General features: G+C 34.1%; 1 protein-coding gene across 2 annotated transcripts in view; it reads left to right on the forward strand.

Moving 5' to 3' along the window:
• GLMN (glomulin, FKBP associated protein) overlaps positions 1–16,474 on the forward strand; it is a 33,425-nt gene extending 16,951 nt beyond the window's left edge. For both annotated transcript variants that reach the window (XM_025996496.2, XM_025996497.2), the window contains exons 8-19: positions 1,222–1,409; positions 3,173–3,226; positions 4,607–4,637; positions 4,739–4,828; positions 5,964–6,005; positions 6,446–6,519; positions 7,702–7,786; positions 8,299–8,405; positions 9,124–9,187; positions 15,340–15,463; positions 16,057–16,139; positions 16,235–16,474. In XM_025996496.2, coding sequence (XP_025852281.1) covers positions 1,222–1,409; positions 3,173–3,226; positions 4,607–4,637; positions 4,739–4,828; positions 5,964–6,005; positions 6,446–6,519; positions 7,702–7,786; positions 8,299–8,405; positions 9,124–9,187; positions 15,340–15,463; positions 16,057–16,139; positions 16,235–16,351 — 1,059 coding nt within the window. In that variant the 3' untranslated portion in view covers positions 16,352–16,474. The remainder of the gene's footprint in view (positions 1–1,221; positions 1,410–3,172; positions 3,227–4,606; positions 4,638–4,738; positions 4,829–5,963; positions 6,006–6,445; positions 6,520–7,701; positions 7,787–8,298; positions 8,406–9,123; positions 9,188–15,339; positions 15,464–16,056; positions 16,140–16,234) is intronic.
• Positions 16,475–16,955: the final 481 nt, after the last annotated feature.

Below are 16,955 nucleotides of genomic sequence, written 5' to 3' on the forward strand. Positions count from 1 at the left end.
GGTCAGAAGATGCTTTCTAGTCGTATAGTTAGAAATAACAAGAGGCATAGGAGTGGCCTTATGCTTCCTGAGTGCTCTTTCTCTCTCTCTTTCCCTCCTTTAAATAACTAACTAAGTAACCTGTAGTCCTGTCCAATCATGCTTGTGTTTCTTTTATGACACAAGAACCCTTATGACCTGAGACTGCAGCACTATTTCTGGAGCCTCTGGTGCCAGTGACTCTAAATCCAGTGGTCCTTTTGCCCACTTTGTATCTAGGCAGACAGTGGTCAGTGAATCCCTGTTCCTAGAGTATTCTTTATTTATTTTTTTTTTTTTAAGATTTTATTTATTCATGAGAGACAGGCAAAGACATAGGCAGAGGGAGAAGCAGGCTCCATGCGGGAAGTCCGATGTAGGACTCAATCCCAGAACTCCGAAATCATGCCCTGAGCCAAAGGCAAGACGCTCAACCGCTGAGCCACCCAGGCATCCCATCCTAGAGTATTTTTTATCTGAGTAGTTTACTGTCATTTCATGATATTTGTATATCTCACATTTTCAGATTGCTCTCAAATACCTCTGCTAAAATACACATAACATAAAATTTATTATTTTATTTTACTATTTTAACTGCCATAAGGGTATGGTTCAGTGGATTAGTATATTCATATCGTCATGCAACTGTACCACCCTCTATCTTCAAAACTTTTTCTTCTTCTCATTCAGTTCCCTCAGGTTGTTGTCAAATTTATCTCCTTGAAGCTGTAGATTGAGGTCCCTATTTTCTTGTTGGCTGTTTGGTCAGGGACCACTTTCGGCTCCTAGGGGCTGTCTGTAGTTCCTAGCCACAAAGTCCTCTGCATAGGCTCTCTCATAACATGGCAGCTTAGTTCTTTAATGCTTGCAGAGGTGATTTACTGACTCTCAAGTAGGGCCTGGCCCCTTTTAAAAAGCCTTCTACCTGCTTAAGTCAGGTCCACCAAAGCTAGTCATCATTCTGGATAACCCCAAATTAACTGATTTGGAACCCTAAATATATCTGCAAAAGTCCTCTCACTTTTGTCATAACATAATCTCATTATGGGGTGACATCTTGCCATATTCTGCTGGTTAGAAGCAAGTCCAGCAGGTCCCACCAACACTCAAGGGAAAGGGATTATACAGGATGTGAATATGGCAGGGAGGGTGGGAAAAGCATACTAGAGCCTGCTTGGTATCACTTTTTTATTCATTTCACAGGGCTTTCTATCAGCAATTGGGCATCCTTTCCCCAAAATAATTTTTAATCATGGAAGGAAAAAGAGGACTTGGGACTATCTTGAATTTGAGGAAGAAGAAGACAAACAGTTAGCAGACTCTATGGCTTCTCTGGCCTATCTAGTATTTGTACAGGGCATCAGTATTGATCAGCTTCCAATGGTCTTAAGGTAGGCATTAATATTTGGCTTATTGATGTAATTCTAAAAGGAGTATCAAACTCCATTTCCAGTGTATGTTTATTAATGTACTAATGGATTTTAAATGAAGTATAAACAAAAGCTATTTTTATTAATAATATTATAGGCAATATTATCTGTTAAAGCCAGTAGTATTCAAATATCAAAAAGGTGTTGGCAGGGGAAGGGGGTGTGAAACAGACATGAGGGGGACAAGATCAGAAAGTGTGAAATGGCTTGGTTTTGAAGCTATTAGGATCACCCTGGACTATGAGAGAACTGGTCAGTTACCCATGGGATGGTCTAAATTGCCATCATCTTTTAACTGTATTACTCTTGTAATCCTGAGTATTTATATATCCAACCTCAATCCCTTTTAATCCAACTTTTTTCAAAACACTACTTTAAGAGCAGTCCCTAATGAAAACCCTTCAGTGGTTATCTACTGCTCTAAAGTCTAAAAATCTTCACATGAGACAAACTTATGCATAATTTGGACCCTGCTTGATGGTTCTGATTCCCCTTTTACCACCTTTTCTCTTGTTTACTATGCTCCAATAACACAGACCTTTTTACGGTTTTTTATTTAAATGTGTTATGAACCTTTCTGCTCTAGGGCCTTTTTATATGCTTAGACCATCTCTAATTTTAAATGTCACTTTATGAGGAAAGCCTTCCTTCATCATCCAAATTAGGTTGACTCTTCCTGTTGTAATTATCTTGACCTTGTCCTTCTTTTCTCATAAAGTTTATCCAAATTATTTTTTAAATATATAATTTTATAATATAATACCTTTTAGATTTTCATACCCATAATAATAAGGATTATGTGTTTGTCTTTCAGGCCATAGGCATATTTCTTGGTGTACATTTATATATTTATGTATGAATATACCTGGGGATATATTTCTATGTAAATACTGCAATAATGGCAGTATTCCACTTACATGTTCACCATGTATTAAATAATATGCAGACAACTTTGCATGCATTATCTAATCTTTACGATACTATGAAATAGAGCATTCTCATTTTTCAGATGAAAATAACAGGCTTAGACAAATTAGGATCCAGTCAATATCATACAACTAACTAGTGGGATAGGTGGATTCAAACAGTTCTGTCTGACGCCAGAGCCTGTACTCTTACTCACACTACCACCAAAATGACTTAGGTACATATATTGGTTTGCTAAGTCTGCCATAATAAAATGCCACAAATGAGATAGTCTTAAAAGAAACACATTATCTCATAGTCCTGGAGGATAGAAGTCCAAGGTCACGGTGTGGGCAGGATTGATTCCTTCATAGGGCTCTGAGGGAGAATCTATTCCTTGCCTGTCCCGTCTGCTGGTGGTTTGCTGGAAATCCTTGACATTCCTTGGCTTGTGGATCTAGCACTCCAGTCTACCTTCATGTTCATATAGCGTTCTCTCTGTGTATGTCTGTCCACACTTCCCTTTATTATAAGGATACCATTTGTACTAGATTAGGGCTCACACTAAGGACCTCAGTTTTATCTCCAGGGTAGGGAGGTTCCTATTCTGCCCCTGCCCATCCCAGTTTAAAAAAAAAAAGGCAGCCCTATCTCCAAATACAGTCATATGCTGAGGTTCCAGAGGTTAGGATTCCAACATTTCTTTTTTGAGGAGGGCACAATTCAACCCATAATAGTATTTATGTATATAAAATTTCTAAAAATATACATGTGATATATACATATAAATATATATATATATATGTTGTCTATTTTAGCCCATCGTACCTTTTGCAATTTAACATGGCACATATTGAAGTCTTTTTGCAAAGGTAAGATCATTTAGATGGCATCTCAGAATTAAATAGTGGTATTAAAGTAGTTCTTGTTAAGATGGGGGAGACTACCTTCTCTTTGCCAGACCCTAATTAATTACTCAGTTATTTTATAAGACAGTGATGCAAATATGACACAAAAATGAGTCAGAGGTTTCACAACAAAAATTATCTTTAAATATTAAAATATTGTCTTAAAAGGGAATTTCCAGTCATCTGCTTCTGAGGCTGCTTCTCTTATTTCAAAAGTTGGTAAGTTAAAACACCTCTGTCCCACTGTAGCCTCCTTGATCTAAGAAGAGGTGGTCTGTAAAAGAAATTCATCCATGTTTTTATTCATGGACACAATCTGACTGAATCAAAGGGAAGGAGGTGTCTTGACTCCACCTTTTTGTAACTGAGATTATTAGATTATTGACAGTGATTATATGCAGAAACTTTTCTTACTTGAGGTATTAAGAATGCAAGTCTTTTTCTTTTAAAAAATTGCAAAGTAACAAATATGTATGATTTTTTGAGACATTTAAAAATTTTGCAAAACTCTATACGCTTTGTGTTTTCTTGTAACATGTTTAAATTATCTCTTGCGATCAATCAGGACCTTTCAGTAGTATATCCTATAGGAACATTAGTGACAGTTTATCAATCCCATCTCTTCCCAGGTGAAGGAAGATTTGTAACATGGCAAATGTCCAAAGCCTCGGCCTACAAGGCAGGAATTTCCAAGGGTCTCCTGGCACAAGTAGTTATTAACTCTGTAAATTTACTGTATTATGTATGTCTTAATGATTTTACATTCTTTTTAGTCTCTGTTATATTCAGTGAGAATATGTATTGATTTGAATCTTAAGTTCTATATTCTTAAGATTTCCAAACTATTTAGTCATTAAACAAAAACAACACTTTTAACTCCTTGCATGGTTAGAATAAGAATTTAGGCCTTAGATAATTTTTTTTGCCACAAGGCTTAAATATTTAAAAAAGATTATACACCTTAAAAAAATATTACCACAAATGGAAAGCATTTAATTCTTGTATAAAAATAATTGGAAAGATTTTACAGATGTAATCAAGTAAAATACATAGTATCATGTATAATTGATTTCTTATCAATTGCTATGGAAGATCTATTGATTTGTTACTAGGAAATAAGCCCTGGGAGGGCAGATTTTGGTCAGATTTGGATGTCAGTAGCCAACTCAAAAGACAGATCAAACATGGATTAAGAATTTTGACTAAGTTCTTCAACAAAATTTTTCCTTAATGCATACTTTAAAGTCTTTAAATTTCAATTTTTGCTTTATTTTTCCTAAAACGAAGAATCATTCTAAAGCAGTTTAGAAAATCATGTTGATAAATTTTAATATTCTCTTCCAGAACAGAAGAGTCTGTTTTCTCCAAAGGAGTGGTAAGATTTATTTGCAACCATTGTAATTTACACACAATCATTGTCAAAAATATAGCTGTTGATTTTGCTATATGTGTCTCTGCATATATTTTAATCTGTAGGATCTATTGGAGAATGGTTTATTGAGAATAGAAGACAACAGTCTACTTCACCAGTACTTGGAAATCAAGAGCTTTCTTACTGTACCTCAGGTAAGTAAAGTGTGTGTTCTAATCTTGAAATAGCATCTTTCCTATTCTGAACTTAAGTAGGTCTTTTCAGATTCCTTTTCTACTTCCTTCTCCATATCCTTTGAAAGCTCTAGTGCCATGTGTCCAGTAAAACTTGCTATGATGGTGATAGTGTTCTAGCTCTGACACAGTATGAAAGCCACTAGCCACACTGAATACTTGAAATGTGGCTAGAGTTGATTAAGGAACTGAATTTTAAATTTAATTCAATTTAAATTAATTTAAACTTAAATAGCTATATGTGGCTAATGGCTTACCATAGTTGATAGTATAACACCTAGTGAGAAAACATAATTTTCTTCTTTGACACTGTTTCTGTAGGGACCTTGGAAATGAAGCTTTACTTTTCTCATAATTCAAGTCCTAAGGACTCCATTAAGGCGTGCCTGGACTCATTACTAGAAAAACATTTTGTTTTTCCCTCCTGTGATTTATTTTACTTTGTACTATTGTTAGTTATCATAGGCAAGTAGGTCGTTATTTATTTATTTATTTTTTGGCAAGTAGGTCTTTAGATGTTGATATAGAAACATGTTTTTCCATTATTTAAAGAGAAAAACATGGCTATTATTATGTTAACACTGATTACTTTTAACAAATGGATTATATTTTTGTGCGTCTGATTTCATTTTTTGCCACTGTAGACAGAATTATAAATTATAATTGACTTCTAAATTTATGCATTGTATCACCCTATTCAGTTTTACTTACAAAATGGATTGTATTTAGCTTCCTTAGATATAATAGGGGAATGAAAGGCTGAGGGAGGGGCACCTGGGTGGCTTGGTTAAGCATCTGCCTCAGCTCAGGTCATGTTCTCAGACTCCTGGGATCTAGCCCTGCATCTGGCTCCCTGCTCAGTGGGGAGTCTGTGTCTCTCTCTCTTCCTCTGCCCCTTCCCCCAGCTCATGTTTTCTCTCTCTCTCTCTGAAATAAATAAATCTTTAAAATTTTAAAGACTCGGGAAAATTTACTTCATATTTAAATCTCCTACCTTCACTTCTCTGAAATTTTAGTATCCATCCATCATTGATAGTATAGTTGGCTGTTGTCAGTGTAATCTATTAACATCTGAATTTTATTTTTTAATTTCCAGGGCTTAGTCAAAGTAATGACACTTTGCCCCATTGAGACATTGGTATGTAAATGTTTTGAGACTACATAATAATGAATTGCAGTGAGAAATTTTGATTAATAATTTATAATTGACTCTTGAAGAAACACAAGGATTAGGGGTGCTAACCTCCTGCACAGAAAGCCATGTATAACTTTTGACTCCCTAAAGACTTAACTACTAATAGCCTCATATTGACCAGAAACCTTACCAATAACAAAAGAGTTAACATATAGTTTGTATTATATGTATTATATATTGTATGCATATAATAAAGTAAGCTAGAGAAAAGGAAATGTTATTAAAATCTTTTAAAAAGTCATAAGGAAAAAACATTTACTATATTGTATTTATCGAAAAAAAATCCACTCATATATGACCTGCACATTTCAAACTTCTGGTGTTCAATAGTCAACTATAATCTTCATTCATTTTATGTAACAATATTATTTGTTTTGTTGTAGAGGAAAAAAAGTTTAGCTATGCTTCAGCTGTATATTAACAAGTTGGATTCACAAGGCAAATACACATTATTTAGGTATGTATCAAGAATGGTTAATTGTCAAGTATATAGTTGATTAAAAACCAAATTAATGCCACTTAATTATTCCAAATGTTTATAGTATTTATGTTTTACATTGTCAACTCTTCTTGGAAGCCATATTATAATAAATTCTCTTATCCCTATAGGTAGAGAAAGGTTACTCAAATATTATGGATACGTATTATTATATACATAATAGTATTTCAGTTCAAATAATTGAAATATTCTAGAATTTAAAAAGACTAGAGAGAGATTTTAAATAAGAGGTTGATAAGGCTCCTGCTAAAAATTTACATGTCAGTAATCTTATTATTCACTTTGAAATTAACTGGAGTTATAACTTTGATAGGCTATTCACTAAGTTAATGGTAGAGATTATTAATAGTGCTATTTGAGAGAAAGGATTCTAGCACCTTTCAGAGTTAAAAAGAGGCCGATTTTTGTGTAAAGGGCCGAACATTAAATAGTCTTTGTGCATCACAGCACCTCTTACAACTGTTCAACTTTGTCTTTGTAGTGGGGGTAGGGGTGGATGCATTCCAGTAAAAACAAAACAGACACCAGGCTAGATTTGGCCTGCAAACCTTAGTTTGTTGACATACCTGGTAGTAAATAAAAATGAGTCAAAAAAATAGATTTGGGCAACGTCAGAGTGCCAAGAAGTCCTTTTTGGGGATTGGCCTATACTAGCACCCTTGATTCCATCTTCACTTCTATTGATAAGACTTAGACTAGGTTTTATGAAATTTTAATTTGATGAGCTATCTATATCCCTACCAAGAAATCCCCTTTTTTCTCAAGGCAGTCATACTGAGTTCCCTTCCTTTGCAATTAAGTTAATCTAACAAAACTAGTCTAGTTTCATAAGGAGTAATTTTGGGAGTTTTTAGACTGTGATTTGCCATGTCAAGTCATTGCAACTATATGCACAAAAGATTCACATTTGATTTAATAGAAATTTCATGTTGGAAAGATCCAGTTAAAATAGAATTTGCCAGTTAGAGCAATAACCACAAGTGACTTCGCAGTTGGTTGATCACTTTGCTAAATGTCCTTACTGATTTTTGTGTTTCTAGAAGTAACATATGGCCCATATGAATTTGTAAGATTTTCATCATCATTTAGGAATAATGCAGTCCAGGATAAGTTCAAATATATTGTAATTTTGCTTTCAAGGTGCTTATTGAATACAAGTAATCATTCAGGTGTGGAGGCTTTCATTATTCAGAATATCAAAAATCAAATTGATGTGTCATTAAAGGTAAGAGCATAGCTAAGGTGTTGATTATCTTTTTTAATTTGGAGGATATATTTATTCATTTGTAAAATACATTAAGGTGAATTTTGCCCTGTGGACCTTTTCTATATCTAGTATTACGGCATATTTTTCTACTATTTCTGTTTTTTAAAAACCTTAATTTTGAAATTCTGTTAACTATACATTTAAATTGTATTAATTCTTTGAGCTGAGGATGTGACTGTATTTTGCTCTATATTTCTGAAATATTAATGGAAACTTAAGTCTACTTTGTTTATGAATAGTCAGTAATTCCATACTGAAAACAACGCATCAGTGTTTTCAATCTGGCATTTTGTTCCCAGTGTCTAGAGAGAGTGTAAAAGAATGGAAATGAAAGTTTAAAAAAATACTTTAAATGTGTAATGCTTATTTTTGTAGCATGAAGGTGTTAGAAATAACACATGAATTTATCAGCTATTATTTAAAACCTTTCCCAATTTTTTTTTTTTTTTTTTTTTTTTTTTGCTTTTCAGAGAACACATAACAAATGGTTTACAGGCCCACAGCTGATTTCACTTCTAGATTTGGTGCTCTTTCTCCCAGAGGGTGCTGAAACTGATTTACTCCAAAACTCAGATAGGTGAGGTGACCATTACTAAGGTTCACATAGGAAATTCACAATAAAATGTTAAAACCCCCTTTTAGCAAACCTAAACAAATAAGATGTATTTTCCTGTTACATTATGATCTATAGTTAATTCATAAAATTTCATAAAGATTTCCATGTTTAAGTAATTAGATGCTTTGCAAAAACAAAATTAAAAACTCCTTCCAAAAGTATGACCAACAGAATGATTGTATACCTATAATGTGCCCTGCATTCCAATATACAACTTATAGAGATTTGCAACTATAGCATTGGTGACTAAAAACTAAGAATTTCATGGATATAACTTACATAAAAGGCATGTGTTTGGGTTTTATTGTTTTCTAGGACATCATTTTTTTATATATAGAACATGTAATTTTATGTTTAGTCTACTAGAGTAGATAATGAGAAGTGGTTGTAAGCTTTTAAAAAAGGAATCTGAAAATTCAGGAAGAGATGATACTCTGAAATACTAACGATAACAAGACTCCTTCGGGGGAAAAGAATAGTAATTTTCACAATTGTATATTGTGAACTTGGCGAACAAAAGTGATAATTACTATTCCAAAATATGTGTTGGGGGCATAGTTTCTAATGGCAAACATAATTGTAAAAATACACCCTAGGTTTTAACTTATTTTATTCATTGAAATTGCTGATTATGTAAAACCATATTGTAAGTAACAAATTATTTATTTTTAATCAACAGGATAATGGCTTCATTAAATTTATTGAGATATTTGGTTATCAAAGATAATGAAAAAGACAATCAAGTAAGTGAGTTTTTTTTTTATAAGAAACAGTATGTTTAAAATACACAAGCCAATATTTAATATCTTACCCAGCTACAAAGGCTAGGAGAAGTACCAGCAATTATTCTGAAACCTGAAGTCAATTCCCAGGAGCCCTTACCACCTCAGACCTAATTTCCCTTTCCTTTTCCTATCGAACCTCTGCCATCTTGGCTATAAGCATTGCTAAGCCCCGTCAGGTAAGTACATTGCAGATCCTAACTAAACTTTTGGAGCGTGCATATGTTTGGATGTCTCGTTCAGTTGCCTCTACCTGTAGGTCATGATTTAAAATTAAGCTATCTAAAATAAAATCATCTGATAATTTGATATCCCCTCACCAGATATGACTAATTGAACCATTTTCAGCACTAAAATTGAAATCTGGTAACAGGATTTTTGGATAATGTGTAGGAAGTTTTTTGTTTTGTTCTTAATAGTTCATCATTAGAATTATTGAATAAAGACAAAATTATTTGAGGGAGATTTGTCATACAGTAAAATTAGATTTGCTTTTTATCTGCTTTCTTTCTACCTATTCTAATAATTGCTGTCCCATAATGTATTATCTCTATTAACTGTAACCACCTGAATCACATGTGTTGTTAATCTGGTTTAAGAAAATAATAAAAGAAATGAAAGTATCTTTTCATGGGACTTGAGCTTACAACCCTGAGATCAAACCTCAGCTGAACTTACGTAAATCATGATTTGCAGTGAAAAGTTTATATAAGAACAGCAGCTTCCCTCCCTCTTGACTGAATTTAGTAGATTCAGTGATTTAACCTCTTGTTTATCCTCCTCAGCCAAAAATAGTTATTTGTAATTATTGACTAGCGTTTACTCTGTACAGGGTGCTTATTCTTCCTCAACATCTTATTGTTTAGTTTTCTAAACATATAGCAAAACTGAAGATAATTTAACAGGGACCACTTCCTGATTTACCCACCACCAAGATGCTACCATTAACATTTTACTCTACTGTTATCCTGTATCCATCTCTCCACCCTCTATTCACACCAGTGTCTTATTTATGTACCTCATAATAAACTACAAACAGCATAGTTTTCCATAAATATTGTAGCATATATTTTAATAAATGGCTAAATTTATCTGTAGTTTTTCTGAGATAAAATTTACATAAATGAAATGCATAGGTTTTTAAGTGTACATCTCTGAATTTCAATAAATGGATAGATCTGTTACCCAAATTTTATCAAAAATAAAACATTGCGATCATCAGAAGGAAGTTTCCTGTGTCCTTTTTCAACTTTATAGTTTATTTTTTACTTTTCATAAATAATGTAGGCATTGGAAGGATCTTTAACTTGCACAGGGGCACTTACCTAGTAAGTGGTAGATAGCTATGACCTTAGGCAAAAGCCGGAACCTTTGAATCACAAAGTATATCCTGACTCCTAGAGGAGCTTCTGGTAAGAATAGAAAAAATAAGTGAAATTCAGCAGCAGTGAAGGTCCTCAGGTTTCAGAAAGGTGTGCTTAAAGTAAGGTGTGAGTTTATTTTTTTAGTAATCAAGAAAGGCCATACATAGAGATGATCTGATTTGCCTGACAGGAGAAAAAGAATCTTCTTGATTAAAAGTGATAAATTTATTAGGTTGCAACACGGTGTGCTAGAGGGGCAGCAAATGGGCTTCTACCTAGAGGGCAGACATAGCAGTTTAGCATTGTGCAATATCTTTTATTATATGCACAGATGACTCCCTTTTCTTTGGCTCAAACAATTGTATTGTGAAGAAAAGGATATAACCAGTTTATAAAATTGTTTTCTTTTTTAATGGTTTAAAAATTTCTTGGGAATCATATATTCCAAAGTATTACCAAGCAAATTACCATAAGAATTATTATACTGAGATTAGCAAAACAAAACAAAACAAACAAAAAAAATAGTCCAAAGTGGCAACCTGATTATCTTTGAGGCATCTTAAGAGCCTTTTTGTTCATATCAGAAGCATTTCTCCCAAGTGCAATTAATTATAATAAGTCATATAGATATGTGACAGGTAAATCTGTGTGCTAGTCCTGCATCGGGCTCCCTGTGAGGAGCCTGCCTCTCCCTCTATGTATCTGCCTCTCTCTGTGTGTCTCTCATAAAAAAACTTAAAAAAAACAAAAACAAAAAAAATTTGAGAACGTGAGCAGGCACATGGTGGGGTGCACATGAAGGGGCAAGGGGAGAGGGGGAGACAGAAAGAAGAATATCTCCAGCAGACTCCCTGCTGAGGAGGGAGCCTGCCATAGGGCTTGATCCCAGGATCCAGAGATTGTGACCTGAGCAAAAATCAAGTCAGATGTTCAACTCCGTAAGCCACCATACCAGTACCTATTTTTGACCAGTTAAGCGTGCTGAGATGTGAACTAGTCAGATGAAAAGCTGAGAAGTAATTAGAAAGGTATATAGGAAAATTAAGAATAGGATCATTCAAATATAAAAGAGTGATTCATAATTGAATAATAATTCATTTCTTTTCTTGCTGTTTTTGGGTTGCTGTCAGTTGATTTATTCTTTTCATAAGTCATCTCCCTCTTCACCCTATTTTATTTCTCTTCATCCTGCTACTAAGTTACAGGCACCTTCTCCCACACTTCAGCTTCACAAAACTTTTCTTGAACCTCCATCTCTACTGAAACCAACTTAGTTTTTATACCCAGTGTTCTTTTTGGTAGGTATCTTTATGTATGTATGTAGGTAGGTATCTTTAAATGTTTCAAATTACAGTAATTCTAATACACAGCCTATAATAATTTTATCCCTCACCTTCTATCTACTCATATACTTTCCCATCTCTCTGCTTACCCATTTTTGTCCTAGGGTGATACTGTAATAAGAATGAAAGCAGGGTCAAGGGAAACTATGTGAGATTGTAAAGGCCACAAGTATTAGGAATTTTAAAAAACTGAATTATGTAATATGTACAGATATACTTTTCATTTAGGAAAAAACTAAGTATCTGACACATATATACAAATACATATATATATAAATACATATAATTCCATATAATCCATATTTTGGGATTTCATTTTTTTAAACATATGCCTTGTGTATTATTTGCAGAGACAGATGACTTTAGGTGATAGAAATTCCTTATCCTTATTACAATATTAATAATGGAAATTATAGAAGTTCTACAGTATTACATCATAAATAGGAATCATGTACAACTAAGGAGAAGGAGGGACACCTGGGTGGCTCAGCGGTTGAGCACCTGCCTTTGGCTCGGGGTGTGATCCCGGAGTCCCGGGATCGAGTCCCACGTTGGGCTCCCTGCATGGAGCCTGCTTCTCCCTCTGCCTGTGTCTCTGCCTTTCTCTCTCTGTGTCTCTCATGAATAAATAAATAAAAATATTTAAAAAAAAAAAAAAAAAACTAAGGAGAAGGAAAACTAGGTGTTACTCATTTCCTCCTTTTATTTCATTATCATGGTTGACTATGATCCTTTGAGAGACCCTTGTCTATTCTGCAGTAAATTTTATTATGTTTTAGAACTGCCTAGTCTTCCTTTTTTGAGATAGGCTACAGTGTGTTTTGAATTATATAGGTAAGCTTTAGAAGTGAAAAACTTTAACTACATAAATCTACTTGAGAAAAATGAAAAGCAAGCATTTGTGGAAACTTCACATTTTTATCCTTATTAAACTTTTTTTTTATTCTTAAGTTACTTTTTCTAGACATTGAAGATAAAAGAAATATTAAAATGATTTTCTTTGTATTTTTTTAAAGATCTAGTAACCTTATTTATTATAAGAGAAAATATTCTGATTTACACAGCTTCTTCGCTCCTGCATGCTTCTCAAATTATCACAGTTCACCATATGAAAAATTTGTGGAATTATGCTGAACAGAATGCACAACAGATTTTCTATAGCCTAATTTTGCCATGTTTTTATTGCCTTATAAGTTTTAGGATTATGGGCTGTGTATTAAAAAAAAAAGTTATGGGGATCCCTGGGTGGCGCAGCGGTTTGGCGCCTGCCTTTGGCCCAGGGCGCGATCCTGGAGACCCGGGATCGAATCCCACATCAGGCTCCCGGCGCATGGAGCCTGCTTCTCCCTCTGCCTGTGTCTCTGCCTCTCTCTTTCTCTCTGTATGACTATCATAAATAAATAAATAAAATTAAAAAAAAAAAAAAAAAAAGTTATGGCCATTAAAAACAACTAAGTCCTTGGAGTGCCTGGGTGACTCAGTTGGTTAAGTGTCCAACCTGAGCCAAAACTTGGTTTTTTTATTTTGGCTCAGGTCATAATCTCAGGGTCCTGAGATTAAAGAAACCCCGTGTTGGGCTCTGCACTCAGCATGGCATCTCTTTGAGATTCTCTCTCCCTCCTCTCTGCTTGCAAGCACACACATGCTCTCTCTCTAAAATAAAATCTTTAAAAACAAAAACAGGGGAGGCCTGGGTGGCTCGGTCGGTTAAACATCTGCCTTCAGCTCATGTGATCTCGGGGTCCTGGGATCCAGCCCTGCATCCTGCTCCCTGCTGAGCAGGGAGTGTACTTCTCTCTCTCCTTCTGCCCACTGCTCTGCCCCCATCCCACTCATACTCTTTCAAATAAGTTTTTAAAACTTAAAAAAAAAAAAAAAACTGAGCTCTTAATAAAGACCTCCTAGATTTGCACTGTCCAATACAGTAGACAGTAGCCACATCTGAGTATTTAAAATTTGAATTAAAAATTTTTAATTAAAAAATCAGTTTTCTCTTTGGCATTGGATGGGGCCATTTTTATTTTTATTTATTTAAAGATTTTATCTATTCATGAGAGACACAGAGAGAGAGAGATGCAGAGACACAGGCAGAGGGAGAAGCAGGCTCCACACAGGGAGCCCAACGTGGGACTTGATCCCAGGTCTCCAGGATCATGTCCCGGGCTGAAGGTGGCGCTAAACCACTGGGCCACTGGGGCTGCCTGGATGGGGCCATTTTAGATGGTTGTACCTTATCACAGGCTCCTAATCAAAATCACCTGGGTGTTTGTTCTCTTATAAATGCAAATTCCCTAAATCTACTCAGTCTCCAAATAAAGCAGAGAAATCTATATTTTTAGCACAGTGAAGTTTGAGAACCCCTGTATAATTATGAATAAAATATATTTTATGAGATTTTTGTATAAATAATAAAAGATGTTTGTATAAATAATTCAATTTAAAATTGAATAATCAAAAGTTGATTACAAATAGATTTTCAGGTGGTCCACTTCTGGTTAAGAATGGGTTCCTAAGTTTCCCTTTTTTACCTAAAGTATCTTCCTTTGTAAGGAGTACCTGGAAACTTAATAATACTAATGAATTTCTCTTTCCTCCTCTGTCTCATCTCTCTCCCCTACCTTCAACCCTTCCCCTACCATTTCCCCTTCTTCCTTTTTTTTTTTTTAAGATTTTATTTATTTATTCATGAGAGACAGAGAGGCAGAGACATAGACATAGGGAGAAGTAGGCTCCTCAAGGAGCCTAATGTAGGACTCTATCCCAGGACTAGGATCACACTCTGAGCCAAAGGGTCAACCGCTGAGGCATCCAGGTGTCCCCCATTTCCCTTTCTTCCTAATAAAATTAAGACTTTATGACTCTCCTCCTTTAAGTACTATAGGAGGAAATGCTTTTGGAATAAAAACTTCTAATATGGATGACAAAAGCAGGTAAAACCTCTGCTACATTGATCACCAGGAAGTTCATAACAGCTTTGTGTTAGAAATGTTTCCATCAATAGGGAAGGAGAGAATTCTCTAGAACAAGGTCTGTGACAAGGATATCAATCGAAAGGTCATGAGTTGAAGGAATATATAATGTCATTGTAGGGGTGGTTTATGTTTCATCATATAGATTCTCAGATAATTTTCTCATGAGTAAAGCTTGTAAGTTATAGATCTCAAAATCAGGAACTGTCCAAATGATGCATTAATGAGTAGACCTTCCAAAGTACATTTTTGTTTTTATTGGTATTCACATAAAATAACTAGATGTAATAATGAATGTATTATTAAACAGTAAACTGTATTGGAAGGCAAAGATCAGATTTTATTTTTATTTCTCCAACTTTCAACATGTGTTTAATAATAATAGGCAATCAAAAAATGTTGAACCTAATAACTCTTTCATTAATTCTTCTGAACAGACCGGATTATGGACAGAACTTGCAAAGATTGAGAATAATTTCTTAAAGCCACTCCATACAGGACTTAATATGTCAAAAGCACATTATGAAGCAGAAATTAAGAATAGCCAAGAAAATAGCCAAGGTTGGTAATATGCAATTTCATTTTTGGTTAGGTCTAAAAATTAGTTAAGTTTTAGAACTGTCAGTTATATTCAAAATAAAGAACTTTTAAATGTCATACTTGTTTATTTTGTAACAAACAAGGAACCATGAAAGTTATTTTATTTGTAATTAAAATGATTTTTAGCAGATCTGTAAGCCAGTTAACAATGAAATTGAGTTAACAAAGATTTAAACCAATTTGAAGCATATTCTGGTTTAAAACCAGGTTAAAATAAAAATTCTGATTAAAAATCTAACTGTATTATAAGTATTTCTGTTTGGCTATTATACTAACTTGGGTATGGCTCTGTCCATCCTCACTCTCAAGTAAATCTGTACAAATTATGAAAAAGAGTCTTAGATGCAGAATTATTTTTTAAAGTCATTAAGCAATTCTATAATAATCTGCTCTTTTCTGTATAGCTATGGGGTATTTCTTATAGGCATCACCAGAAATATTGTTTTAGTGTAATGGGTATAATAATGAAAGTTGCTTAAAAATTGATTATTGAAATCTGAGAGTTGTTTTTAATGGTTAAATGTGATACATGATTTTTTTTTCTTCTCTTACAGAAGTCCAGAAGTCTAAAGATCTTTGTTCTGTAACTGTAGGTGGAGAAGAGATCCCTAATATGCCTCCTGAAATGCAGCTTAAGGTAGATCTGAAATTTTCCTAAGCTATATCCAGCTGAAGACTTTTCTTTTTTTTGCTTTAACGTAACATTAACATTAATTTCCGTTGGCACTGCAGGTCCTACATTCAGCTCTTTTCACATTTGATTTGATTGAAAGTGTTCTGGCTCGAGTAGAAGAACTCATTGAAATAAAAACAAAGTCTACCACTGAAGAAAATATTGGGATAAAGTGAAACTTCCATTTCCTAAATAAAAGCTAGTAAAATACTGTGTTTTCCATTTTGATTATTTAATACCTTTATAAAAACTTTTCTGTAAAATACTTTTAGAAAAATAAATGTAGCTTTTCTCATTTATTGGTTTCTGTGATGACACATTAAGGACCAGTAGTATTCTTTGGTTTTAAAAAGATTATCTACGTGGTAAATAATGCCCATATATATATTCTAGATCCTACTGTTGAAAATCCAATACAAACTAATAATTTTGTATTATAATCTCATAAAATGAAGTTGTATTGCCTTCATTCATTATAGCTATACTGATTTATAAATACATTGATACACTTTACGTTCCAGTTAGATGCTATATTTTAGAACTCTTGGTGTCAAATAGGGTATCACAGCACTGTAAAAGTATACAGAGGTTTTCAGTAGGCCAGTTGGCTGATTGTCTCAATTTTCCTTTCTTTTCCTACCTCAGGAAGAGTCTTAGGGGGCAGAGTCCCATCACCACCCCTCTAGCAGCAGTTATAATATGAAAGCATCTGCAAAAATTAATTTTAGAAATACTGGCAGCCCTTGTGGAATAGCTAAAAAGTGTATGACTTTTCCTTTT

This window comes from Vulpes vulpes, chromosome 3 (genome assembly GCF_048418805.1).
Source record: "Vulpes vulpes isolate BD-2025 chromosome 3, VulVul3, whole genome shotgun sequence".
NCBI classification, from domain to species: Eukaryota; Metazoa; Chordata; class Mammalia; order Carnivora; family Canidae; genus Vulpes; species Vulpes vulpes.